Source organism: Arachis stenosperma, chromosome 4, assembly GCF_014773155.1.
Source record: "Arachis stenosperma cultivar V10309 chromosome 4, arast.V10309.gnm1.PFL2, whole genome shotgun sequence".
NCBI lineage: Eukaryota > Viridiplantae > Streptophyta > Magnoliopsida > Fabales > Fabaceae > Arachis > Arachis stenosperma.
Genome location: NC_080380.1, coordinates 149,356,196 through 149,371,272, shown reverse-complemented (window position 1 = coordinate 149,371,272; position 15,077 = coordinate 149,356,196). Strand labels below are relative to the sequence as shown.

General features: G+C 34.1%; 2 protein-coding genes across 2 annotated transcripts; both read left to right on the top strand.

Moving 5' to 3' along the window:
- Window positions 1-792: 792 nt before the first annotated feature.
- On the top strand, window positions 793-6,378 carry LOC130973455 (uncharacterized). Its single transcript, XM_057897980.1, has 9 exons — window positions 793-1,046; window positions 1,360-3,046; window positions 3,146-3,372; window positions 3,458-3,790; window positions 4,399-4,645; window positions 4,841-4,969; window positions 5,055-5,270; window positions 5,433-5,556; window positions 5,746-6,378. Exons 2-9 carry the CDS (start codon window positions 1,469-1,471, stop codon window positions 5,982-5,984), a joined length of 3,093 nt encoding a protein of 1,030 aa, XP_057753963.1. The 5' UTR covers window positions 793-1,046; window positions 1,360-1,468; the 3' UTR covers window positions 5,985-6,378.
- Window positions 6,379-8,919: 2,541 nt separating this feature from the next.
- Window positions 8,920-14,570, top strand: LOC130976528 (uncharacterized). Its single transcript, XM_057901409.1, has 9 exons — window positions 8,920-8,996; window positions 9,233-10,838; window positions 10,933-11,159; window positions 11,326-11,658; window positions 11,860-12,106; window positions 12,223-12,351; window positions 12,996-13,208; window positions 13,411-13,534; window positions 14,223-14,570. The coding sequence occupies exons 2-9, from the start codon at window positions 9,288-9,290 to the stop codon at window positions 14,459-14,461; spliced, it is 3,063 nt and encodes a 1,020-aa protein (XP_057757392.1). The 5' UTR covers window positions 8,920-8,996; window positions 9,233-9,287; the 3' UTR covers window positions 14,462-14,570.
- The last annotated feature ends 507 nt before the right edge of the window (window positions 14,571-15,077 follow it).

Sequence of the window (15,077 nt, the reverse complement as noted above, 5' to 3'; positions counted from 1 at the left end):
CCACGTCAATTTAAAAAGTCACCTCATATTTGGATGTAGACAAAGAGGGTTTGAAAATCTAAGTATTATTATTTTTCTTTTTATTATTGGTCAACATTCCCTTTCACGTTCTGATTAATATAATAATGGTGCCATCTGCCAAGCTTTTTGGGATAAAAACACCAATATTGACTCAGTAACACATCAATCATCTCATTGTCATTGACTTTAAGAATCTTCCATGGTGAAATCATTTCTTAGTTTCTTACCCAATCATATATTAATAATAACAAGCTTTTAAATATTCATTTTGGATGGAGCAATAAAAAATTTTCATATTATTTTTCTATGAAAAGAAAAAACTTTGCTATGTACATTTTGAATGGACTATAACAATTTGACCATTGAATTTGTGGCAAAATTATCTTTCATGAATATAGTAAAAGAAATTATTTGATGAATTTATTTTTTGCACCGTAAAAAAATTTTACATAGATAATTAATTGTATATTATCGCATTAACGAAATAATTAATATTTAAATTTACTAGTAAAAATTTATTTAAATACATAAGTTTAACTATATAATTTTTTAAATTATTAATATATCAAAATTAAACTAGTATTTAATATTTGCAGATGAAAAAATAAATTTATTTACTTAGCAGTAGCAGTTAGCAAAATCTTTTTTCTTCCCTTATTTATTTAATTTTTTTGAATTCTTATTAGATCTTGTGTTTTTTTTTTCCTACACAAAAAATAGTAAAAAATGAAAAAAAAGAAAAGAAAAGTAGTAACTTGATTATAGGTTTGGTCGAAGCTTGGGACCCGAGAAAAATGGAAAGAAAAAAGAGAGGGTAAGAAGAAAGTGCATATATTCTTTGTTTCTCGATCGACGATAGTGGGAAATGGGAATACGCAATCAACGTTAGAGATTTAGGAATTAGGGAAAAGCTTTCATTTTCACTCTTTTCAGTTTTCCCATTTCAGCACTTAACTCGCTTCGCTTCACCGCTACTAGGGTTCGCTTCGCCCCTCTTTCCATTTTCTGTACAATTCTCTCTTCAGGTTCTTCTTCTTCTTCTTCTTCTTCTTCTTCTTCACCTACTATTTCCCCCCTTCAAGTTATCACATTTTTTTTAATAAATTTTTTCTCGTTTCGATTCATACACTTGTGTTTTGTTAGACTTGAATCTATGGATCTTTCATAATCCTGCCCTTTTTTTTCTTTCTATTTTTGTAATTAAAAGTTGAATCTTTTATATCTATTGATTATACATAAATGTTGCATCTATTGTTTTCTGGCGTTGGAGATGATAGTTTTTTTTTTAATTTATTTGTTTTAGCTGACCCTGATTGATTTTTTGTATGTGTGCGTTAGATGTGTGCCTATGATAAAGGAAGAACTTGAGTAGTGAAGATCTTAGGAAGGAACTGAAGAGATAAAATTTTGGTGATATTGTTGATTAGTTGTTTTGTATTGAGATCCAATGGCATGGTTTAGAGCTGGAGCCAGCATTGCAAAGCATGCAATTAGGAGGACCCTTTCTCAGAGTAGATCCTCGTATCTGGTGTCAAGGGCTAGGGTCTTCCCATCATCACAACCACCACCATCATCACAGGGTAGAGGATTCCACACCACTCTTTTCAAGTCTAAGGAGCAAGCTGCACCTGTACCCCGTGCTGTGCCCCTTTCAAGGTTGACCGATAGCTTCCTGGATGGGACAAGCAGCGTGTACTTGGAGGAGCTTCAGAGAGCTTGGGAGGCTGATCCCAACAGTGTTGATGAGTCATGGGACAATTTCTTTAGGAACTTTGTGGGTCAAGCTGCCACATCGCCTGGGATTTCTGGCCAAACAATTCAGGAGAGTATGAGATTGTTGTTGCTGGTGAGGGCATACCAGGTGAATGGCCACATGAAGGCCAAATTGGACCCTTTGGCTTTGGAGGAGAGAGAAATCCCTGATGATTTGGACCCTGCCCTTTACGGTTTTACTGAGGCTGATCTCGATAGGGAATTCTTCTTGGGGGTGTGGAGGATGTCTGGCTTTTTGTCCGAGAATCGTCCTGTGCAAACCCTTAGGTCCATTCTGACACGGCTAGAGCAGGCTTATTGTGGAAGCATTGGATACGAGTATATGCACATTGCAGACCGCCACAAGTGTAATTGGCTAAGGGAGAAGATTGAAACCCCTACCCCTACACAGTATAACCGGGAGCGCCGTGAGGTTATTTTCGATAGGCTTGCTTGGAGTACACTGTTTGAGAACTTCTTAGCCACCAAGTGGACTTCAGCAAAGAGGTTTGGACTTGAAGGAGGTGAGACACTTATTCCAGGCATGAAAGAGATGTTCGATCGTGCTTCTGATCTTGGGGTTGAGAGCATAGTTATAGGAATGGCACATCGTGGAAGACTGAATGTTTTGGGTAATGTTGTTCGCAAGCCACTCCGTCAAATCTTTTGTGAGTTTAGTGGTGGTCATCAGCCTGAGGATGAAGTTGGGCTTTACACAGGAACTGGTGATGTTAAGTATCACTTAGGAACGTCTTATGATCGCCCTACACGTGGTGGCGGGAGGATACATTTGTCTTTAGTGGCAAATCCTAGTCACTTGGAAGCTGTCAATCCTGTTGTTGTTGGGAAAACTCGAGCAAAGCAGTACTACTCAAATGATGTGGACCGAACAAAAAACATGGGTATATTGATTCATGGAGATGGTAGTTTTGCTGGACAGGGTGTCGTCTATGAAACCCTGCATCTTAGTGCTCTTCCAAATTATACTACGGGTGGGACTATACATATTGTCTTCAATAATCAAGTTGCATTTACAACTGATCCAAGGTCTGGCAGGTCTTCACAGTATTGCACTGACGTTGCCAAGGCTTTAGATGCTCCCATCTTTCATGTGAATGGTGATGATGTGGAAGCAGTTGTGCATGCCTGTGAACTTGCAGCTGAGTGGCGCCAGACTTTCCATTCAGATGTGGTTGTCGACTTAGTGTGCTACCGTCGATTTGGTCACAATGAGATTGATGAACCATCTTTCACGCAGCCTAAGATGTATAAGGTTAGCCCATTTGGTTATTATGCCTTTTGTACTTTCTTCTTTTTATATGCGTGGCTTTGGGACTAATTAATTGGACTTGCAACTTTCTCCCCTGTATAGGTCATCCGCAGCCATCCTTCAGCCCTTGAGATCTATCAGAAGAAGCTACTGGAAACTGGGGAGGTGACAAAAGAGGACATTGATAGAATAAACAAAAAAGTCACTTCAATTCTAAATGAAGAATTTTCAGCTAGTAAAGATTACATTCCAAAACGAAGGGATTGGCTTTCAGCGTATTGGCTTGGTTTCAAGTCACCTGAGCAGATTTCACGTATCCGAAATACTGGGTATGGTACATTTCATGTTCGTTTTCCATTGGTATTTTCTGTTATCTGTACAACACTGCTGAAATATGTGATCTTTTTCCTGCAGTGTGAAACCAGAAATTTTGAAGAATGTCGGGAAAGCAATCACAACCATCCCGGAGAATTTCACACCTCATAAAGCAGTGAAGAGGATTTATGAGCAGCGTGCCCAAATGATTGAAACAGGGGAAGATATTGACTGGGGTTTTGCAGAAGCACTTGCTTTTGCTACATTAGTAGTTGAAGGCAATCATGTTCGATTAAGTGGTCAGGATGTTGAAAGAGGAACTTTCAGTCACCGCCATGCTGTAGTCCATGATCAGACAACAGGGGAGAAATATTGCCCCCTTGACCATATTGTCATGAACCAAAATGAAGAGATGTTCACTGTCAGCAACAGGTAACCCTTCCTTTTACAGAGATGTAGTCATCTTGTTTGCCTTTGCCTGTCTTTTGGGAGTTCCAACTTCCAATTTGAAAATACATATGCCGAATTTCTTTTAACTGATATATAGTCATATTATTTTATTAAATTGTTATTTTGGATTCCTCGTGCTACTGTTATTTTTATTATAAAATGAAAAAGTCAATTATAGTAAACTACAATAAAAGATTATGTATGTATATATATATATATATATATATATATATATATATATATATATATATTAGTTTGATTTTGCTCTGAAGGCTCAGGCTTCTGAGATGTGGATTAATTTCTTGCTGATAAGTTAATCATGAATATTTTGTTTTCTCTTGTAGTTTGTTTTATATTTTAATTCTAATCTTTGTTTTGACCGACTTATATGTTATATGTAAGTAAAGTTGTTTTCACATTAACCCAGATGATTTGAATATTTTAAGTCTATCTCTGTTATGACTTCATATGATTGTTGCTCATTCTGTTTTCTCATTTCCCCTATATTCCCACTTGATATTTATATTTAACTAATGATGGATTGTTTTGGTATTACCTTCTGGCTAAGAAAACTTCGAATCATTGTATAGTTCACTTTCCGAGTTTGGTGTTCTTGGATTTGAATTGGGTTACTCCATGGAAAATCCAAATTCACTGGTGATCTGGGAGGCGCAGTTTGGTGATTTTGCTAATGGGGCTCATGTGATATTTGACAATTTCTTGTCTTCTGGTGAGGCTAAGTGGCTCCGTCAGACTGGGCTTGTCGTGTTACTTCCTCATGGTTATGATGGCCAAGGCCCTGAGCATTCAAGTGCCAGATTGGAACGCTTCCTTCAGGTTTCCTCGTCAATCTATATTCTAATTTCTTTGAACTACTACACTTGGCTGTTGGAACTTTTTGTTTTAAAATCCTTTTAATGCAAACAAGCAATTAACCTAAATAATGCTATGCTACTGATTACTTGTATGACTTTGCCTTTTCTTGTTTCATTTGCTCTGTTAATTCTCAATTTTATCTGTTTTTAATGGCAGATGGCTGATGACAATCCTTATGTTATTCCTGAGATGGATCCAACTCTTCGGAAACAGATTCAGGAGTGCAATTTGCAGATTGTGAATGTCACAACTCCTGCTAACTTCTTCCATGTTTTGCGGAGACAGGTTGGTAAAATTGTTTAAATAGTTAGCTTTGTCACTTGAAGTTATGTTCCTTACTTTTGTCATACTCTGCTGCTTGCCTTCTCAGATACATAGAGAATTCCGCAAACCTCTCATTGTAATGTCCCCTAAGAACCTGCTTCGTAGTAAGGCTTGCCGATCAAATTTGTCTGAGTTTGATGATGTCCAAGGACACCCAGGTTTTGACAAGCAGGGAACCAGATTTAAGCGCCTCATAAAGGACCAAAATGACCACTCAGACCTTGAGGAGGGTATTAGACGTCTAGTACTTTGTTCTGGAAAGGTTTGTGCTACTCATATTCACAACCTTTTTGTCATATTACCGTTTTTCTTTTAAAAAAAAAAACTTATTTTTTCTGATGGATTTTATTAAATAGAGAAGAAGAAAGGAAACATTGAATTTATGCAATGCTTCAATGACACACGTTTCATATATCCCTTGCAGGTTTACTATGAACTTGATGAGCACAGAACAAAGGTTGAGGCAAAGGATGTTGCAATATGTAGGGTGGAACAGCTTTGTCCTTTCCCTTATGACCTTGTCCAAAGAGAGCTTAAACGATATCCTAGTACGTATTTATGTCCTTTCCCTTCTAAATTGGTTCTGATTCCTTTATGAACTAATTAGTAAAAGTTTATATTTATATATTACTTGTTTATTTTTAATTGGGAAATTGCATTTAACATGAGGATGGTAGGGTTTAAATAACAAGTTATGGTTATTTGTCTTACACTTTAATTGTGTTTGTTTCTACCAGATGCTGAGGTTGTCTGGTGTCAAGAAGAACCAATGAACATGGGTGGATACACTTATGTTCTTCCCCGGCTTATTTCTTCCATGAAAGCCGTCGGCAGGGGAAGCTACGACGATGTCAAGTATGTCGGCCGTGCTCCATCGGCAGCCACTGCCACCGGTTTCCTCAAGGTTCACCAGAAGGAGCAGGCTGAGATCGCCGAGAAAGCCCTTCAACGCGAACCGCTCAATTTCCCATACTAAAATGATGACTTGCAATGTTATCCACGTAAAGAGCAATAGTTGGAAGATTGCTTTATATCTCTTAATGATTTGCTTTTTGAATTTTGACCTTTTATAATATCCTCCTTTCCCTAAAAAAATGTCAGGTATTCTGACTCGGTTGTATACTTATGCAGAGTTTTTTTCTTCTTTTTCCCCCTTCCCCTTAGTTGATAAGAGGTCATTGCCATATAGAACCCACAAAGGCTTCTTGCCTTAAAGTGTTGATATTTTTCAAACTTTTTGTTTCCTATAATTTGTAATTTGAAAATGCATCTTCAATAATTTGTGATTCCGGTGGCATTATTGCTTGGTAGAATAGCCCCGGGAACTTGGCCAGCATTCTCTCCTATACATTTTTCATCTTCAGCTTTCATTATTACCATTACTGCTACTAATACTAGTACATACACTCGGGTATAGTGCATGTAAGCTTGATATATATGACTTCTGTGAAAATAAGAAGTAAAATTCTTCATTTGGTTTGAAGTTAATGAAAATGGTTAGAGGTTACAAGTGATACAAGTAGAGTATCATGAAATTTTAAGAAAAACTAAAGAATATTATAGAATTTAAGTTTGGTTTAGAATCAAGTTTGATGCAAATCTTATTTAGGTGTGTCTAGACGTGTCCAGAGATAATTTTTTTATTTTTTATTAAGACACAGTTGGACACAGCAGACACGTGTGTCGGACGAGTGTCGTGTCCGAAATGTGTCTGACACGCGAACACGACAACTCAGCAAAGTGTCCATACTTCATAGATACAGATAGTTTTTATCAAGTTGGAAGACTCATGAAACTACTTGACAAGTTGTTTAACTTGCAAAGTCAAAATTTCTAGTCAAAGATTGCAACTTGATAAAGATAAATGTAAAAGAAGATTCTAGTACACACACTTGTACAATTTATGTAAGTGGTTTATAATGTGTAATTTGTAAATAAAATTAGTGAGTGAAACTTAAAGAGAAAAATAGTAATGTTTTTCGTATGTGTAATTTCTTTACATTAATTTTTATGATATGTAAGAGTATTACATACTTCTCTATATATTGAGAGATTGTGATTTTACTACTTTATCATATTATTTTCAATATTGTTTATATTCTTGTTTAGTTTTATTTATTTCTCGTATGCAAATTTTAGTTGCATCATTTTGTCCCTATTAACTCTGCTACCTAACAACTTTTTTATTGTTTTGTGGTAGAAAATTGGATAACATAGCTCCCAAGCTCAATGAACATGGATCTTAATTGAGTTAAAACAAACGTGACATCAATAAGTGAGGGAGAAACTGCTCTTTCATATTTATTTAATTTTATATTTCTTAAAATATCTTTATAATCAACACTATTACATAATAAAATTAAGAATACAAGTCACTACCATGTGTCATACTACAAATTATAAAAGTAATTTTATTTTCATATTGTAGCCTTCTTTTTCAACGAGATAATCCAAATCCTTATCTGTTAATGGATTTCTTAGTGAGATAAAAATGCAGGGAAGTTGGAAGAAGAAATAAAATAAGGGGGAAAAAAGAGAGTGGTCTCAATAATCAACAAAGATTATCTCACAAAAGGAGATAAGTGATTACAAATTTTAAAACTATTGTCATACACCTTTTGAATGAGTGATTAATATTATTATTAGCTTATTGTGTTATAACTATAGTATAAAAAATACAAAAAAATATATGTAAACTAAAAATCAAATACTAAATCAGTTACTATATATTATATTAATTCACATCATTTTTTAACTAAATAATCACACTTATCATAGTAAAATAATCAAACTAATAATAAATGAATAATTAAATTTGTTTATAATAATATAATAAAAACGTTTATACTTGGAATATTAGTGGCGTAAGATTTTGAGAAACCATGCAACACACATCAAATAATATGGATTGAAACTAATTTTCCTTACTTGGAAATAAATATTTTATATAAAGTTGCTATTGTTATTCTTATTCATTACTCATATTATTATTATTATTATTCCGACTATGCTACATATACACTAAAATCGACTATCAAAATCAGCTATCAGTATAAAATACATATTAAAAATAAATTAAGCTATACATATATTTATACACAAATAATAAATTAAACTATACATATATTTATATACAAATATATTTGTGGTTGATTTTGGCATACCAAAAATATTTTTGTTATTAATCATGCAGGCACCAAAGAAAGTACACCTTTTGGACTATGGTGGTATTTCAAACTTTTAGTTAATTGTTGATAGATACACTACACTTATCGCCAACTGTATTAATAACAATTCCAATAGACAATAAAGACAGAGAAAGAAGAAACATTTGTCATAGATTCTTTATTTTCCTTTCCTTTTTTTAGGAGTACCTGGCATAGATTCTCTTTCCTAATTTGGCTTCTAGTCTTTTCCATATACTGTGCATTTGAAGACGTGGACATTAGAGTAGTCAGCAATGGACCATTTTTGGTAGCAAATCCTCACACAAATTCATATTAATTATTAATAAATGAAAAAGGTTTATGGTTATCAGTAGCTTTATGTAGAAGAAGTAGCTATTTAGAATTTGAATTTGACTAATTTGACTCACAAAATTATTATCTTTTTTCTAATGGTGAATTATATGGTAAAGATATAAGTTTACAGATTTTTTCTTTTAATAAAATAGAAGAGAGATTAATAAAGATAGGTCCCATATTTTGAATAATAATAAAATAATAAAAAATAACTATAAAAAAAATTATACTTTCTTTTTATACCATTCCAATCTGTACAGTAGAGTGCCCCTTTTCTAATATACAATGACATTAAAAGCTGTCAACATCAAAAAGCAGGTTATCTTATTTGTAAAAGAGCATGCAAGTTCTGTCTATCATTGTCTAGAATAAACTCAAAAAAGTTACAACTCTTTTTTGTCACAAATTCTACTTCTTTTATACATTTGCACTTGAACTAAGGGCAGTAATACTTACAAGTTGCAAAGGTAAGAGGTTTCTCATGAACATATCTACTCTCTCAATGTTGTAGAAATCACTTGAGATAATCTCTTGTGAAATATCTTTGACTTGGCAATATATTGCATTCTAACTCAATGGATCTTGATATAAATTTTACCAAGATATGCTTACTTGTTGATATACCAAATTTATTAATTTATACTATGACAGATATTTTGGTTTATCTTTGATTCTGATAAACTAATGTGCTTTTTTTTTTCAGTATTTGGTGAACATAGGTTCCTTGTGAAGTGAATTTGTAGTGAAAACTCAAAACTATGGCATGGTTTAGAGCTGCTACTGTTATAACTAAAAGGAAACTTCTTCAAAGAAGTGCATGGAATTTTGCACCAAGAATTCAAGTACTTTCTTCACAACAGAAAACCTTTCATGCCACAAATTTCACACCAAAATCACAAGCTGTTGCTCCTAATAAGCCAAGCCCTGTGCCTCTTTCAAGGCTCACAGATAGCTTCTTGTATGGAAGCAGCAGCACATACTTGGAGGAGCTTCAAAAGGCATGGGAAGCCGATCCGAGCAGCGTGGACGAGTCGTGGGACATCTTCTTTAGAAACTACATAGGCCATGACACCTCAAGAATCTCTCAGGTTTCAACCAAACAGATTCAAGAGAGCATGAGTTTGATGTTGTTGGTAAGAGCTTATCAAATGTATGGTCACATGATAGCAAAATTAGACCCTTTAGAATTGGGACAAAGGCAGATTCCTCAAGAACTTGATCCTGCAAACTATGGCTTCACTGAATCTGATCTTGACAGAGAATTCTTCTTAGGGGCATGGAAGATTTCAGGGATCTTATCCGAGAATCAACCGGTTCGGACCCTTAGGTCCATCCTAACAAGGCTTGAAAAGGCCTATTGTGGCACCATTGGGTATGAATACATGCACATTGCAGACACTGAGAAATGCAATTGGCTAAGAGACAGAATTGAAAGTGAAGAAACTGCGAAATTCGACAGAGAACATTGCTTGGTGATCCTAGAAAGGCTTGCTTGGAGTTTGAAGTATGAGATGTTCCTTGGCACCAAGTGGAGTTCAGCTAAGAGATTCGGCCTAGAAGGCGCCGAAACATTGATTCCAGGCTTGCAGGAAGTGATAGATAGAGCTGCAGATTTCGGAGCTGAAAATGTAGTTTTAGGCACAACACATAGAGGCAGAGTTAATGCTTTAGGCACAGTAGTTAAGATGCCGTTGCGCAGAATCTTCTGCGAATTCAACGGCACCTTAAACTCGCCGGACGAAAGAGGATACACTGGAACTGGTGATGTTAAGCACCATTTAGGTGCCTCTTATGATCATAAAACTCGAAATTCGAAGAATGTGCATATTTCATTAGTACCAAATCCTAGTCACTTAGAAGCAGTGGATCCTGTGGTAGAAGGAAAAACTAGAGCTAAACAATATTTTTCAAATGATTCTGAAAGAATCAAGAACATTAGTATTTTGATTCATGGAGATGGTAGTTTACCAGGACAAGGTGTAGCATATGAAAGTTTGCATCTAAGTGCTCTTCCAAATTATTCTACTGGTGGAACTGTTCATCTAGTCCTCAACAATCAAGTTGCTTTTACAACTGATCCAGATTCTGGAAGATCTTCTCAGTATTGTACTGATATTGCAAAAGCCTTCGATTCGCCGGTTTTCCATGTAAATGGGGATGACATGGAAGCTGTCGCGCGCGCCTGCCAGCTGGCAGCCGAGTGGCGACAGACTTTCCATTCAGATGCTATGGTTGATGTGGTTTGTTATCGCAGATTCGGCCACAATGAAGTTGATGAGCCATTTCTTACACAACCTATGATGTATAAGGTAAGATTGAACTCTTTTTTTTTCTCTTGAAATTTTTCTTAGCTGCTAAAAAGTGTTACTTGTGGCACAAGTAATAGTAATTTCTTGAATGCAGGTTATTAGGAACCGTCCTACAGCTCTAGATTTCTATGAAAAGAAACTTGTAGAATCAGGAATAGTGACACAAGAAGAGGTTGATGGAATACACAACAAGATTAATAAAATCCTCAATGATGAGTTCTTGGCCAGCAAAGATCATGTTCCGGATCGAAAGGACTGGCTTTCTGCGAATTGGACCGGATTCAAGTCACCTGATCAACTTTCACCAATTAGAAACACAGGGTATGTGATCCTTTTCAGCTTATATGGAAAACAAAACAATCAATTCTCACCTTTTTTATTAATTATATAGAATATTTTTGTTGTAGATGCATTGTATTAGTCCTTATGAACTATGATATTTTCCACAAAGAACTCAACTTATATATACATGTATGCTCTTATGCAGGGTGAAGATAGAGACATTGAAGAAAATTGGCAAGTCAATTACAACTCTACCAGATAATATTACACCTCATAGAGCAGTGAAAAAGTTCTATGAACAAAGGGTTCAGATGCTAGAGAGTGGAGAAGGCATAGATTGGGGTTTTGCAGAAGCACTTGCTTTTGCTACATTGATAGCAGAAGGTAACCATGTTAGGCTGAGTGGTCAAGATGTTGAAAGAGGTACATTCAGTCATCGCCACGCAATAATTCATGATCAACAAACTGGTGTGAAGTATTGTCCTCTTGATCATGTTAATCCAAACCAAAGAAAAGAAATGTTCACAGTATGCAATAGGTAATAAAAGTTTCATAATTCCTATCTCAAGTTTTCCTTCAATCATGGCTAGAATACTATACTTTTACTCAATTTTCGATTAGATTTTCATAGTTTAATTGGAAATTGAGTGAGACTATAAGAACTTTTAGAATAATTATTTACTTATATGTGTTCTTGGTCTTAAATTTGAACAAAATCTTCTGCTGTTACTATCAACAGCACTCTTTCAGAGTTTGGTGTAATGGGATTTGAATTTGGTTACTCAATGGAAAATCCACATTCCTTGGTGATGTGGGAAGCTCAGTTTGGTGATTTTGCCAATGGAGGTCAAGTGATCATAGACAATTTCCTGAGCTCCTGCGAGGCGAAGTGGCTTCGCCAAAACGGCCTTGTTCTGTTGCTTCCTCATGGTTATGATGGCCAAGGACCTGAACACTCAAGTGCAAGATTGGAACGTTTTCTTCAGGCAAAAGATTCATAACTGACACCATTTTCAATCATATACTTTCTGTTAACTTACTAAATTTATAACAAGGCTGAGTCCAAAAACTAAGATTGATTATTCAATGCTTTATATTGCAGATGAGTAATGAAAATCCTTTTGTTATACCTGAGATGGATCCAAAGGTTACCAAGCAAATCCAGGAATGTAATTGGCAAGTTGTTAATATCACAACTCCTGCTAATTACTTCCATGTTTTGCGACGCCAGGTATATATATTTCCTCTCTTCTGTTTTATCTGTTAGGGTGAGCACGGATCGGTTTGGTTCGGTTCAAGGTGAAATTAGAATCGAATCGATTAAAATGTAATTGGTTCAGTTTGATTCGAATTTGTATTTTTTTATGCATGAACCGGAATTAAACCAAACCAATTAAGAATATATTGGTTCGATTCGGGTAACTGGGTACCCGATAACTTTGAAATTCATGAAAAAAAAAAATCAAATTTTTATCTTAAAAATTCAACAATAACATCAATAGAAATAATGCAAATATATTAAATATTAAATACATTAAAAACTAAATTTATTAAAATCTAAGCATATTAATAGTGAATAATTTTTATCTAATGGAAATACAATTTGTTTAATTAAACACCAATTTTTTTATTTAATATATAATCGAGTTCACGGGTTGGTTTGGATTCCGCACCCTTAAAACCGATACCCGAATCAAGAACATCGGTTTGGTTCGAGTTGAACTCAATTACCCGTTAGTTTCAGAAACAATTTAATTGGTTCGGTTCGGATTCGGAGGTACCTGCTATCTGTGCTCACCCCTATTATCTGTCACAGTCATTTTCTAGTATATTCTTAGATCAGTGTATCTAAATACGACGAAATATACTTTTCAGATACATAGGGAATTCAGAAAGCCTCTAATTGTGATGTCCCCTAAGAACCTTTTACGTCACAAGGAATGCAAATCAAAGATATCTGAATTTGTAGATGTTGAAGGAAATTATGAACATCAAGAGAGTACCAAATTTATGCGCCTTATAAAGGACAAGAACAACCATTCTCAATTGGAAGAGGGTGTTAGAAGAGTTATTCTCTGCTCTGGAAAGGTTCTTTATGATCATGATTGAAGTTATATTTCTTTATTTCAATAACAAGATTGGTAGTTTTCTAAGTTTTCATTGTTTCTTTTGGTTTGTTTCTCTCTTCAGATCATAATATTGATAACTTTAAAGGAACGTTCTTAGTTCAATATATCTGTTACTCTTACATTTCATTGTAATATTTAATAAGCATTGAATGTATTTACAGGTATATTATGATCTTGATGAAGAACGTGGAAAGATCAATGCAAAAGATATTGCAATTTGTAGGGTTGAACAACTTTGTCCCTTTCCATATGATCTCATTCAACAAGAGTTGAAAAGATATCCAAGTAAGCAGCCTCAATTTCTTGCAAGAAAGTTCAACATTGATTGAAGTTATATCTCCATAAATGTTTCATTATGTTCTAACTTATAAAAATTTGATACTAAATAACATTACTTATATACTATGATATGATGCACGGACACTACGTCTCAGACACTGCATATATACAAAATATAGAATATTTTTTAGATAAATTGTAATGATATTTTGATATTTTATTGATATTAAAATATAAATTAATTTTTTAATTATTTTAAATATTTTTTAATTATATATAATATTTTTTAATAATTAATAATATATATTATTTCTAAACTCATTTCAAAAATATATATTAAGAATAAGGTTGGACACGTTGATATGTAATGGTATTTAAGTGTGACCAAACGTATTTGGAGAAAAAATTTTTATTTTTTATTAAGGTACGGTTGGACACAGAAAGACATACGTGTCAGACGAGTAGATGAATATTGTGTCCGAAATGTGTTTGATACGACAAATCAAAGAAGTGTCCGTGCTTCAATTCATAGCATATATATATGTCGTTAAGTACTTTCTCTGTGTTTATGCACTCTTAAATCATATATTTGAATATACATACAATATAAAAGGAGTATCATTGCATTGTTCAAGTTACTTGTGATACAAGGCATTGACTAATTGACACATTCCTTTGTTTTTTCAACTATTAGATGCAGAGGTAGTTTGGTGCCAAGAAGAACCAATGAACATGGGAGCATATTATTACATGTTACCACGTCTTTGGACAAGCATGAAAACATTGGGAAGAGGATCCATGGAAGACATCAAATATGTTGGTCGTGACCCATCTGCAGCCACAGCAACAGGGTTCTATAAGATTCATCAGAAGGAGCAGAGTGAGCTTGTTCACAAAGCCATGCAAAACCAACCAATTCACTATCCATTCTAAAAATGCATTTTTCCTTTTATTATTATTATTATTATTGTTAGTATTTGTATAGTGCAAAGCCACAATCTTTTTTTCTCATTTGGTGTTGCTTTTATTTAAGACAAACTCTTGGTGGTTAACAATAATTATAAAATCGCATTATACTATTATTATTTAAAGTGGTTCTTTCTTTGATTTTGAAAATAAAATAAAATCGAGTATACAACTTAAATGTTTTATATAATTAAAAGAAATTAGAAAACTTTGTTGAATTTGTTCAGAAACTTTACAAATATGTAAAAACATGATATGTCTTTATTGCAAACAAAAATAAAATAAATAATATCTATTCAAGGTTAATGCACATTCCTTTTGTGTTTTTTGGGCCTTATGCACACTCCTAATATGTGCTACAATAAGACTATGCACTAATAAAGTAAATCCACTTAATAATTTTCTATCCTGTCATTGATTATCATGAGCAAATTAGGCAACTTAGGTTATCATTTTTTTTTTTTGGAAAGGAAACTTAGGTTATCATTACTCAAACGAAAAAAAATCCCATTTTGTTTACCTTTTTTTTTGTGTTAACCATAAAATAAATTTTTATCGTTAGGGTAAAGTATATTTTATTCTT

Coding starts and splice junctions, on each gene's coding strand:
- LOC130973455 (XM_057897980.1), top strand. CDS start 1,469: ATGGCATGGTTTAGAGCTGGAGCCAGCATTGCAAAGCATGCAATTAGG. Junction 3,047..3,145: donor CGCAGCCTAAGATGTATAAG/GTTAGCCCATTT, acceptor TCCCCTGTATAG/GTCATCCGCAGCCATCCTTC. Junction 4,646..4,840: donor GATTGGAACGCTTCCTTCAG/GTTTCCTCGTCA, acceptor TTTTAATGGCAG/ATGGCTGATGACAATCCTTA.
- LOC130976528 (XM_057901409.1), top strand. CDS start 9,288: ATGGCATGGTTTAGAGCTGCTACTGTTATAACTAAAAGGAAACTTCTT. Junction 13,209..13,410: donor TTATTCTCTGCTCTGGAAAG/GTTCTTTATGAT, acceptor ATGTATTTACAG/GTATATTATGATCTTGATGA. Junction 13,535..14,222: donor AGAGTTGAAAAGATATCCAA/GTAAGCAGCCTC, acceptor TTCAACTATTAG/ATGCAGAGGTAGTTTGGTGC.